Source organism: Carassius auratus, chromosome 6 (genome assembly GCF_003368295.1).
Source record: "Carassius auratus strain Wakin chromosome 6, ASM336829v1, whole genome shotgun sequence".
Taxonomy (NCBI): domain Eukaryota; kingdom Metazoa; phylum Chordata; class Actinopteri; order Cypriniformes; family Cyprinidae; genus Carassius; species Carassius auratus.
Genome location: NC_039248.1, coordinates 8,929,474 through 8,942,105, shown reverse-complemented (window position 1 = coordinate 8,942,105; position 12,632 = coordinate 8,929,474). Strand labels below are relative to the sequence as shown.

General features: G+C 37.4%; 1 protein-coding gene across 2 annotated transcripts; it reads right to left on the bottom strand.

Annotated features, from left to right (window-relative positions):
- Positions 1-120: 120 nt before the first annotated feature.
- c1ql4b (complement component 1, q subcomponent-like 4b) lies at positions 121-11,652 on the bottom strand. 2 transcript variants are annotated; one of them, XM_026260094.1, is made up of 4 exons: positions 11,284-11,652; positions 10,611-10,715; positions 9,163-9,818; positions 121-2,644 (listed from the first exon to the last, which is right to left on the bottom strand). In XM_026260094.1, exons 3-4 carry the CDS (start codon positions 9,703-9,705, stop codon positions 2,465-2,467), a joined length of 723 nt encoding a protein of 240 aa, XP_026115879.1. In that variant the 5' UTR covers positions 9,706-9,818; positions 10,611-10,715; positions 11,284-11,652; the 3' UTR covers positions 121-2,464. The 2 variants fall into 2 exon arrangements, with proteins under 2 accessions (XP_026115879.1, XP_026115880.1); XM_026260095.1 differs by lacking the exon at positions 10,611-10,715.
- Between the last annotated feature and the right edge of the window lie 980 nt (positions 11,653-12,632).

The window sequence follows — 12,632 nt, the reverse complement described above, 5'->3', positions numbered from 1 at the left end:
GAGGCATGTATTGATTATATGTTGGTTAGTTAAGTAGATTGCTTGGCCTTCTTGCCTTCAGGCTGTTCAAATACACACACTTAACCAAAATAAACCACTCAGAATATTAAATGTCCTGCTTTAATTAAAAATGGAAGGCAAGTTGAAAGAAAGATGGACACGAATGTGTTTATTTTTTATTTACAGCATGTCTAGTCTTTAACATGCCAGATTAAAAGTCTATAATAATGATTAATTACACAACTGCAAGGCTTTACAACAGCAATCAATCTACAAGTCAGATATTTAGAAGAAAATTTTCTTACATTTTATATTGATATGGACACACATGTGAATCACATACATCGCTGATACATGCACACACACACACACACACAAAGAAACTGGCTGTCTTCAGGTTACGGATGGATCAGGTCACTTTAAATGTTAAGTCCACTAATCAATCCTAAAGGATGTTTGTGGCATTATACAGAGAGGTTAATTTATAATTATTATTTATAATTTCACAATAATCTCAAAGTTCCTCCATGACACTGTGTACATACTTAGTCAACATAAAGGCTAAAACGCTAAAGAGTTTCCATGCCATGAAATGCATAAAGCCTTTTAGAAGTTATGCACGCACAAACATAATGGTGCAGAGGGAGCATGGTGATCTATTAAAATGCAACAAGATAATTCTGGGTAATCCTTAAAGGTAGTTTTTTTTTTTAACCAAATGGATGAGCTTTGAACAAAACATACTGTCATTGTGTTAACTGGAAAAAGCCTGACACTGCGATTCAGAGAATTCACACGAAAAATATTAACTAAATAATCGTTATGTTCACCATTGGTTGGCTAAAAGAAAAGACTCTCAAGATAATTGCCTTAATCGGATACCCATTTTCCACAAGTTGATATGAAGTCTGTAACATAGTTTGGTTAAAAATTCTCAGTGGTAGTGTAAAACACACCTTTTTAGCCTGTCAAAAACAAGCTGTTTTGTAGCATTTACCTTGAAATGTTAATGAGCTCTGCTGACCCCGCCCCTCTCTTCCTAGATGCTCTCTAAAGGGGCTGTTTACTTTAGCAGCATTAATCCTGAAATTTGCTAATTAGCAAATTTTTTGGAAAGTCGATTTGCAAAGATTCATTAAAAAAAAAACTTACACCCACTTATACTGTGGGTTAAGCTGGATCACGAATGATTCGCGCAAACATAGACTCATTTATGTAGATCGGGGGCAAATTCTCTTCAAAAACAAACATAATCCACTGTGTCTTCAGAGGCCCAGATGTCAGGGGTAAATGATGACTGCTGTGTTCTTATTATATCCAACAACAGAACACCTCAATCTTAGGAGTCATTCTTGTCTACATCTGCTCCGGCGGTGAAACAATGGTGGACTAATGACAGTCACTCAGGACTGGTCTAAAGTAAGAAACAGCAGTCCAGTCTGTGCTGAAACGCTTCTTTCAAACAAAGTATTGTGGGAGGGGCCTGTTTTGTGATGTCACACATACATAAGATCAGCTCGATTTGAGAAAGGGGTAAAGATCTGAGTAATATAAACAATTAATTTTAGGGTGGTTGTGTACACACACTGCCAACACACATTTATGTTCAAACAACTTGTAAAAGTGCATGTAGCATCATATGACTCCTTTAAAAGTAACACATACACCATGATCAGACCAAGATGACTGTTAGCAGTACAAAGTCAATACAGAGCATCTATAACTCGATTAAAGTCAACATGAAATCAGATTTTAATTAATTATATTTACTTTAATTCACGTAGTGTTATTGTGATCAATTAATCTGTGTACATTATTCCAAAGAAAAAAGTTTGTCTACATAATCTTTCATTAAAAATGTTATAATTTGCTTCACATCCAAAATAGTCTTTTCTTCTTTAGAATAATTTTTTGTGGTATATTGTTAATGAGTTAGTTAGTAGTCACTGATATTCTTTATTCGTTTTTTTTTTTGGTATTATTTTTTCACGCTGTTAAGATTTGTTTTCACACAATGTTTGTTGTCTTAATACTTTGGCAGTAACTTAAGTAATACTTTTTTTTCTTTAATTTAAATTTATTGAGGCTTATGCTTAAAACTTTATGGAAGTAGACAAAATTTTGAGTTTAGACCACTCATAAACAGACCACTTTTTACAGTCCAGTCAATTGCCAGTGGATAAAATCAAGTCCCGGCATATGTTTTTTCTCTTTAAATATACTTTTTCACTTTGAATTTCATCATATATTAAAATAAAATAAAATGGGTTACCAATGCTGCTGACTTTGTTCCTATAATCATAAAGTATACTATCAGTTTTTAAGTTCATTTAGCAGTTTTTTTTCTCTTGGCGTTATATCATGTTGTATCGCTTGTATCAGATGTTGTTGTCTATCAATTGGCCTGATGTGATGGCGTTAAATATGTGATAATATATTTATATTTAGGAATGTTTTGTATTTGTTAGTCGGGGTAGATGAGAAAGCCACTGAATGTGCTGTATTTGTTGGTGTTTCCTCCATGCACTTTTCCACCATCCAGCTGCACGCAGACTTCATCTCCCACGTCTAAATGCAGGATCACACTGTTAGAGGCGTAGTCATAATTCTGATCGGCGTCCTGAGCAATCGCACTGGCCCTCACCTAAGAGATGGAATGAGAGAGAATAAATGGTTTTAAAGTTTATTAAAAGGTAGAGTACATTATAATATTCAGGGGAGAAAGAGTAGAAGTGTTCAGTGAATAACATCTTGAAATCTTTTAAATATGATATCTGTCTGCTTCTACCAATTGTCAGTGTGCAGATGCCTTTAAATACTTTAACCTCACTGGAAACTGGCAATCTTTCTCTCTCTAGCAAACAGTCTTTCCCTCATGTCTTATGATTTCTCATCTCCTCCCACAGAACAGAGAGAGAACAAAAGACCAAGACAGACCAAGGTCCGAGGGAATAAGGCTTATTGATCTGTGTGTTGCATGTGTGTGGTGTGTAATTCATTGGAAAGGCTGTTAAACACAACATGTACCAATGTAACAACAATGTAAAAACTGACAAATTTGTTAAAATGTTAAACTCATATAAAACCATTTCTTCTGCATATATCAGGCTTTAGCAATATTAAATTACTCACAGTCATACCAACCAGGCTATTTGAAGGAGAAAAAAAAAAAAACTTGGTAGCCTACAAGATAAAGGGAGGACTAAAAAATCAACGACTAACATTTAATAATTTTTTTGAACATCAGCATTAAAAGAAACACACCTGTCTCAAACATTTCAGTTCAAAACACTGATTAATGTCTATACAGCTTCAACCAAAGTCTAATTTTTGCACTGATAATTAATGCATGATCCTTGTATATGTAAGAATCAAAGCATAATTAACGCTTCCAGTCCTGTGTATAATTAATGAGTATTACCTCAAATTTATTTAATTCTCACTGCTTACCATCCAAGGTCTGCTACCATCAAATAATCTATAATCGCTCTCTCTCTCTCTATATATATATATTATTTTATTGTTTTTTAATCCTACATTACCCATAATAAACTTTGTACTTTTGAAGAATAATGTTTTCCAAATATATTTCAGTCGTGTCTCCAAATGATCGACGTTTTCTTGAGTTGTGCTTAATTCTTCTCACATCTACTCATTAATTATCCCTGTCTTCCCCTCATCTTTCTTTTCCCAGCACCTCTTCCCCCATATCTGTTCATTCCTTGCAGCATCTATCCATCTTTTCAGCTGGAATCGTAATAAAATGCAGGTCACGCGCGTGTCTCCACTGCGCGTCTCGTGTTGGCTCGTGTCCCTGTCCAGTCTAAATCGGATTGATTAACGGCGCGAGGTGGCAGCTCCCGCGGGAGGCCTGGGGCTGCGTCAGGGCCTCGCTGCTTCGGTAATTGCCCGGCGCAGTGGCTCGGCTGTTGCTCCTAATGGGGCCCACTCCTCAATAACTCCACTGTATCACAATAAACGGAGCCTCGTACCGACCACCGGTCAAATGGAGTCACCAAGTATTAACTGTGTGTGTGTGTGAAATAGAGAGCTAGCATGTGTGTTGTGTTGTTCCCCCAGTGATTTCAATGACCCGTTATCAGATTAAATAGCAGGTCTTCGGTTTAAACTATACAGACAGTTTCTGACAGAAACAGCGTGATGATAATGCAAAAATATTTGTTGAATAAATTCAAGAACCAAATAGCCTACACTCAGAAAAACATCCAATTGTCAGAAGTGAAAATAATACACAGAAATACACAAATTATTGGTGGTGAATCTAATTTATTTCATTTGGTTGTAGACGTAATTTATTTTAGCTGACTTTTATGAAAGCCAATGAAATAAACTACACATGGCACAGGGCTTTCTGCTGCTTTTAAATTTATTTTCATTTTTTTTTCAGGAGTGTAGCCCTATTTATTTTAAAATTACGTTACTTTGGATTTTAGTTGTTTGGCAATAAAAGCACATAAATGTGTTTATTCCTGTGAAAAAGATCTGTGGACTTCAGCTGAGCTGTACATAATGTTCATAAAGTTTCATGACTAAGTAAATTTCTTATCATCAAATAAAAAGGAATATATATATATATATTGCATACACAGAGGGCATGTAGCTTTACCACAGTCTGTAACCTCAAAATATATCATGTTCTCCACTGCTAAAGGTTAACACTGTGATTTATGAGTTCATGAATGAACCATTTATCTCCTGCAATTTTGTATTCATACAAATTCCATTTCTGAGTAACATTTAAAAGGCTAATTGGTTATATGACTGCAGGGCTCCATGTATGACTGATTTTACTTGCTTCGCTTATCTGATGCAAGTACTTTTAATTTCACTTATATGTATTGGTCAGAAACAAGCTTGGATGGAAAGAAAAAGGAACTGAGAAAGATCAGTTTTGCGTCATAATCTAAGGTGGATATGAAGCCATGCAATTTGAAACTTCTCTCTTTTTTGTTCTCTATAAATCTCCATCTTTCATTTTCTCTTTTTAATCTTTGTTTAATTGAGAGAGCAGAGGTGGACATTGAGAGCATCACTGATATGAAACGAGAATGAATTAAATGAATGTGCCAAATTGTTCGCCACAAACATTTCAAACAAATTTACCAGTATTTCCATAATGGCAGCATTGCATATCTCTTCTTCACTGTCAGTCTCTTTTCACAGTCCCTCCTCAAGGTTAAAGGCTCCAGGTGTGTGTTTCTTAGTATGTCCTTTAACTAGTAAAAATAACAGTACTTGAGAATGTAAGTGCCTTGCATGATGCATGTTTCATGTATGTTTTTTACTGTCTGTCCTCTCCTGAATGGGCCTCCTCACAAACACAGACGTATTCATAGAGTTCATATTAGATTAACCTTTATTCCATGCAAAGGGCAGTGAAAGCACAGAAAATGAGAGCTACTGTACAGATACAAAAGAAGAAAACAAGGCGCAGAGAAAGTGCAGATACGTAAACAGGGAAAAGGGGTGTACAAGTATCTATTGCAACAGCTGCAAAAACCTGTCAAGGTACTGTGGGATTACCTCATTAACTATATTTATTAATTAATTAGAGGATGTAAACTCATTAGCTGCTGTGTAATTGACAGGATGTTCGAGGCTTTTCTAACAACTTCTCTGAATCACACCTTAATTAGTGCCGTGTTACTCTGACGAGACCAAGGAGAGGGAGAGATTTTTGCAAGAGACGGGGAGGTGAAGTGCTAAAGCTGAACCCAAAGTAAAAGCAAGTCGTACAGTGGGATGAGAAGAGACATGTTTACATAGGCAAGAATCAATTACTGAATTAATTAATTGAATTTGTAATGAGAAACAAGTTCTGGGTATTCTACTTGAGTGACATTAATTTGTAGACATTGTGCTCCCGGCTGCACCCCTCAAGATGCTGTTTTCCTTTCTTATTCAGCCCCATGCAATCTAGCCCTGCCATGAGGAACCAAACTTCAACTAATAAGTGGCATTTCACAAATACATTAATATTCAGAGTTCTCTAAAAATAAAACTAACTGCCAGAATCTCGCTGCAGTTACAGGCTGTATTGGATGGAAGATCATAGATGTTTATAGTATCAGCTTGTGTAAATCTATGACCTGCAATGAGGTCAGCAGTCCTTTCTCGTTCTGTCTCTCACTTACACATGCGCTCACACTTTCTGTCGTTTTGCTCATCTGTCTTACTTACACTGATCTGATGCTGTCTGTGTCTCTGGCCTCGCAGTAACACTTTCTCCCGACCTCTCTGTCGGCTCTCCTCTGATTAGCCATCTATCTTCCTCTCCTCTGTTCATCTCTCTATCATCCCACACCATTTTGCCGCCTCCCATCGCACACCCTGCTCATCTGGGTGGGCTCTCACTTTCAGGTTTCGCCTTTGCCTTTTTTATTTAAAAAAAGCTATAATAAATATAGCGTAAATATAATTTTACAGTGTTATGGGCAGGTTTTCCAACAGCTTACTTGAAAATGAAAAGTCTCACCCACCTCACAAAAAAGAAGACAGAACTCTTTGTGTCATTACATTAAAAGTCAGCAGGGTCCAAAACAATATTGGACTCCATTGGGTGTCAATTTTGTGGACAAATGTCTTCTTTGACGAAACGTTTGCATTGACATTAGGGTGAGTAAATGATGACAGAAGTTTCATTTTTGGATGAACTATTCCTTTAAGAGCGATTCCAAACTCATGTCGGTGTGGTATGTTTGGGAGAATGCTATGAGAGGACCTTGAGATGGGTTAAATAATTTAGCTAAGGGGAGAGATAATTAATGAGGGCAGAGATAGACATTTGGCAGAGTGTGGCTCTGTGTGTGTGTTTGTGTGTGGCCCAGGTGGAAAAGAGGGAATCTCATCTTAAAGACATGAATGATTTAGCACAAGAGGAGATCACTGGAATGACAATAAATACTTACTCTCCTCATCTTCTCACTTTCCGCATCTCGTCCTCAAGTTAATGGAGGCTGTGTTGAATCCTGAGCAGTCTGAATTTGGCCTGCAGCGCATGAGCTATTGTATATTCAGCGATAACATGTTTTTAGTATATGAGTAGCAAAGACATGCTGCTCCTCTAAGAGACAAACCGAGTAACAGCATTCAGTGCAGCATTCAGGACTGTATTAATTTTGCGATTACTTATAAAGTCAATTCAGGTAACTTTTGATCAGATATTAGTCAAAAAGTGTCTCAGTTTGTCCTGAAACTGAATTCAAAAGGTTGAATTGTGTAGCAGTTTCTCAAATGAGATTTCAAAATGATTTTTCATTGTATTTTGGTTCACTTTATATTCTAATATTAATATAATATTTTTTACATTAATTTAACCAATTACTTGTTTAGATGTTACCACTCTGAACAAACACTGAGGTGTGTTTTTGGAGGGATATATATTTAAGGATAAATCTGCTGGTTTAAATTGCGAATCCACTGCATGAGTTTGGCTTCACATGCAGAGCTTGTGCATTTGAATCAATAATGTTTGCAGAGAAGGATCATATAACTAGTCCCACCACTAGTATTTCACAGATAAACTTTTTGGATCCCAAAGCTGCGGACTGACTACAATCAGTTTCTTTTGTGCTGGATCATGATGAACAGACAAAGGGCATTAAAGGCAGGTGTTATGTCATGTTAATGGAAGTGCGATGAAGGGAAGCTGACAGGTTTCTACAGTCTCATTAAAGGGCTTTCATCACTTCCTGTCAGATATATCTGTCACAAAGGACCAAAAGCTCCAGGAATCTGTGTGTGTGTGTGAGAAAGACAGACACACAGTATGTAAACACATGTTGCCAAGGGAATTTTTATATCTCTTTGGATAATCCCTGCTTTCTGTTCCACTACTAGAAATCAAAACTGAGCGGTTGAGTTGAGAGCGCCTGAATCCCAGATCCGTGTCATGTTTCACCAGATGGAGAGTTTTTTTCTCTCCTTACTTTTTTCGTTTATTCTAAATCCACGGGTCCTGTGAGGACTGTCTCCAGCTGTTGCATTTCGTTCCACTCCAGAGAGAGTCAAAGAGAGAGCGTTTGCTTGTTTGTGTGTGTTACAAATGTCCTCTTTTTCATCAGAAACTGATTATGCTATTTCTGATTCTTAAAATAATGAAAACATATATATAGTTAATTCTGTTAAAGTGGACTGTTCAAAATCAAATCATATTTGAACCCATTTTGATATGCTATACTCTTCGCAAGTCGTCATTGTCTTCTCTCTCTCTCTTTCTCTCTCTCTCTATATATATATGTTCGCATTGCCGATTTTCCCCCACTGTAGGTATCTACAGCAAGGCTTCAAGTGATAGGCTGAGAAAATGACTGCTGAATAATTGAGAAGCTGCTTTACTGGATCCTATTTGAATGTTAAATGCATTTCTTAATCCTGCCGGCGAATCTAATATTTGTTTGATATTTCAGTCAAATCACACTCTTGTTTTTTACAATTCATTCACGTCTGACATTGTCTACTTAAAATACAACTAAAAACTTAGTTGGCAAACTCTTCCATTGCACAGAGTGAATCCAAAGTCTTCACCAGGGATGTGCAAAACTAACTCTAAAAACTAACTAACTTAATTGGCTGTCTTTCAATTTATGAGTTGGAATTTGTATTGAATTGGCCATGGTCCACAAGAAACACAATTTTTTACTGGATTGTAATTCAACAATTAATTTTCTCATTGTAATTCAAATAAAGTCTTCTTTTTCAGCTGTCCACAAAAATTAATATAATTTAAATACGGTTAATAAGCTGATATATTAAATATAACAGACTATCTATCTATCTATCTATCTATCTATCTATCTATCTATCTATCTATCTATTTGTCTATTTGTCTATCTATCTATTTGTCTATCTATCTATTTGTCTGTCTATCTGTCTGTCTGTCATCTCTCTGTAAACTTCACTTAGTCTTGACAAACTGCTTTTCCAGTTAAACTACATTTACAGTTTTTTTTAATTAATTAATTTATATAAATTCTGTTTTCCTACATTCGAAATCTAATTCTGAATCTTGTTTGCTCCCTTAATATAAATTCAGATGTTGAATTGGAATTTAAAAGGCATTCTCAATTCAGCTCTAAAGGGCTCACAGTCCTTGTGTACACACACACACACACACACACACATACACACACAGCCTCCTACCTGTCCATTCTTCTTGAGGTCGGCCCACATGCTAGTTCCATCTCCGCCCCTCATGAGCACGTGATAGGTGAAGAAGTAGATTCCAGGAAGAGGGCAGGTGAACTTGCCTGTGGTAGGCTCATAGTAATTCCCTACATTTGTCACCACATCATCAAACTTGAGTATCTCACTCCCCTCATGTTGCTTGCGGAGACCAGCATAGAAGGCAATTTTGGGGCTGTAGAACGATGGGATGTATCCCCCTGGGCCTGGTCCTGGAGGTCCAGGTGGACCTGGCTTTCCTGGTTCTCCAGGTGGCCCACGTGGGCCTGGGGGGCCTGGTGGCCCTTGGTTTCCACGAAAACCTGACTTGCCTCCTCCTCTGCGTCCTGGGGTGTCGGGAGGAGGAGGCGAAACAGGTGTTAGTTCATTGGTGGGCGTTAAAGAGTCACAGACCATCTTGCAGCTTCCAAGCATCTCATAATGCGTACCTCCACCTCCAGACCCACCCAGTTTGGTGCTGTGGACCAATAGCGGAATAGCGACCAGTAGCACCAGCACCATGGCCACGCCCACTGCTGCCCCAATAACGCGTTTCCTGCGGCTGAGGCGCGAGGCAGCGATAGAGAGGAAGTCCTCCTCCCCTTTAGAAGAAACAGGCCCGGCCAGAATGAACACTGGGAAATAAAAAGCACTAAGGTGAGATAGAAAAGTTAACAAGGGACCCCGATACGATGAAACGTGGCTTTGTCTGAGGAATGAGCAAAAATAAATTGTTTTTCGATATATAAAAAAATCCACTGTCAGCAACAAACAAATCAAATATCCTATATGGAATAAAGTCTTAAAGGATGTCTGTGTTCAATTCCTTTTAAAAGTTTCAATTTTTAAAGCAATTTTCCTCCTCTGCTTGCATTTACTATTTCAAAATCATGAACACCAGCCCACTAACCACGACCTCTTCTGAGTGACACACACCAGACCCAGTTATTGCTCCATATAAACAGCAATTCTGGATGATCCAGTGGGTTTATATTGTCATATAAATATATATCACTTGTCTGATATAAGTAACATGGGGGATTTGGTGTCTCCAAATGTTTGTCCGTGGATGGAGATTCTATCAGGAGATGTGGAGGTATTTTTCTCAGGGGTTGCTGTATGGCGGTGGCGTTTCCTTAAAGATTGGTTGAGTGACAACTGTGTGGCTTATTTTTCCATGAGAAGTTCAAGAAACATTCTGGAAAGTTCCCAGAAAAGTCCATGTCCACTGCAGCATTTAAACACACTCGGGCCCTCCTCTCACAGAAGAAAGCTGTGACTGTGATTTAAATTTATCCTCAACAATCCACTCTGTATATTTTTTTGACAGTCTTAAACCTTCAACTGCATATACGCTCTTTGCTTGTAAATGTCCTGTAAGCCCGATGGTAAATGGATGGTAAGATATAATTTTAAATCAGGCTCACAGCACTCTGGGTGATTTTCAGTTCCCGCTGGTCTTCATCAAACTTCAGCGAAATAACATTCAGGTTCCAAGATCAACCTCCTCTAGCATCTTGACATGTTTCTCACTGAGTTGAAACATAGAAAGAGCTAAATTAGATGAACTGGAAAACTTATGACACATCATTGAAGAGCTGCCAACGGATTCACTGACCCTTATTGAGAATGTGCTGTGCTATTATTTTATTAGTTCAATATTATGAATTTAACTGTAAAAATAAGCTTTTATGAACAAGGTCTCCTGGTGACATGCATATAGTATTAATCATTGTTATTTGAATGACTATAATCATGCCATCAGAGTTGGCATCACAGACACTCAATATATCTCCAAAGAAACTACAAACAGTATCAGTAATCACAGATTTCTTAATTTAAATAATCAGATAACAATCAATGTTGTGTCAGCTGATTGTTTCCAAGTCTTGTCCATTTAACGTTACATTCAAATGCCAGTATATGCGCATATTAACTTTTTTATGTCACTAGGCTGCTCATTAAGCCATTAATATGTTTCCTGATTTTGTCCCCCAATTTGATTCCAGTTAAAAAAACATATAATCGGAAATTTATATTAAAAGTTTGTAAAACATTAAGAAACAAATGACGAAGGTAAAAAAAAAGATATTTACCTACCTAATAAGTTCCCAGACAATATGAAAATTGATGAGTAACTCCGCGAGACACCGCAGCTCCTCTCTCGTGCGCGAGCAGCTCAGAATATGTCAAAGAATCTCGCGCCTTCGGGTTTTTCTTTAACGGTCACTCTGCCGTGACCGTTGTCAGATTGAAATATCTCCTGTCTTCTCCTTTTGCCGCTTCTTTGCAACCTTTTTCTGCTTCTTCAAGTCAGTTCACTTTAAACACACCTACCTCTATTTGGGGATCATTAAACTCCTACTGGCGCTTGAAAGACATTTTTGGGTGACATAATAACAAATTAAAAGTCGACAATAGCAATATTTTTGTTAAGACATCGCCCAGAAGCAACAGTTTCTCACTTGTTCGATTTGTGTGAGGAAGAGGCACTTCCACCCGCGGGATGTCTGTCGCGCGCTCCCCCGCCTTCCACACAATTACGCGCTCGCGCTCACTTGCACCAGTCTCCGCAGATCAAGAAATTGATTTCCCGAGGAGATGTGCATCCTAATAGGGTTGCTGTCTACCCAATTAGTACTTATAAAAATAAGTCAGCTTGTACTGGTATGCTGTCACTACTAGCAGGAGTGAGGGATGGTCGCAGCAAGAAATATAGGACCGACTGTAAAATTAGCTGTCTGTCTAACTACTAGCCTACATTTAAATAGAGAATGTAGGATGCCCAGTGTACAATTCGTACGGTCTGCTAAATTCTTACATATTAAGAGTTTAGCATGTACAGGATGATGATGTATCACCCGATATATTACTAGGGATATAAAGTAATGTAATCATTTGCTAATTTGGTTATCATGGCACAACATTTTAAATTACAGCAAGGAACCATTAACCTGAGTCATACAGAACCATAATTTCTAGTAGCAAATGCTGGAGAGCAATATGTACAAATAATGCACATAATAGATTTTAATGTAGGCTAAGTATGCCTTCATAGTATTTTAAAGTCAACAAACACAGATATAGCACATTGATGTGGTTTAAATTCAACACATTGAGATGTGTTAGCATAAACTGAGGAGAAAAAGTGCATAAATTGCATGAGTAGTAAAAGAAACAGAACATGTCCTAGGGCATTCTGCAAATGTGCATGCACTTATTCTATATACAGACCTCTTAATGTGGGGTCATCTTCATCTTATAGGAAGTTATATATATATATATATATATATATATATATATATATATATATATATATATATATATATATATATATATATATATAAATCTTGATTGTCTTTAAAAAATTCAACCCCTTTTTAACTCCTCTCTCTCTTCACTGCATGTCCCTCAAGAGTTGACTGCCCTGAGTGCAGAACACACTTTCC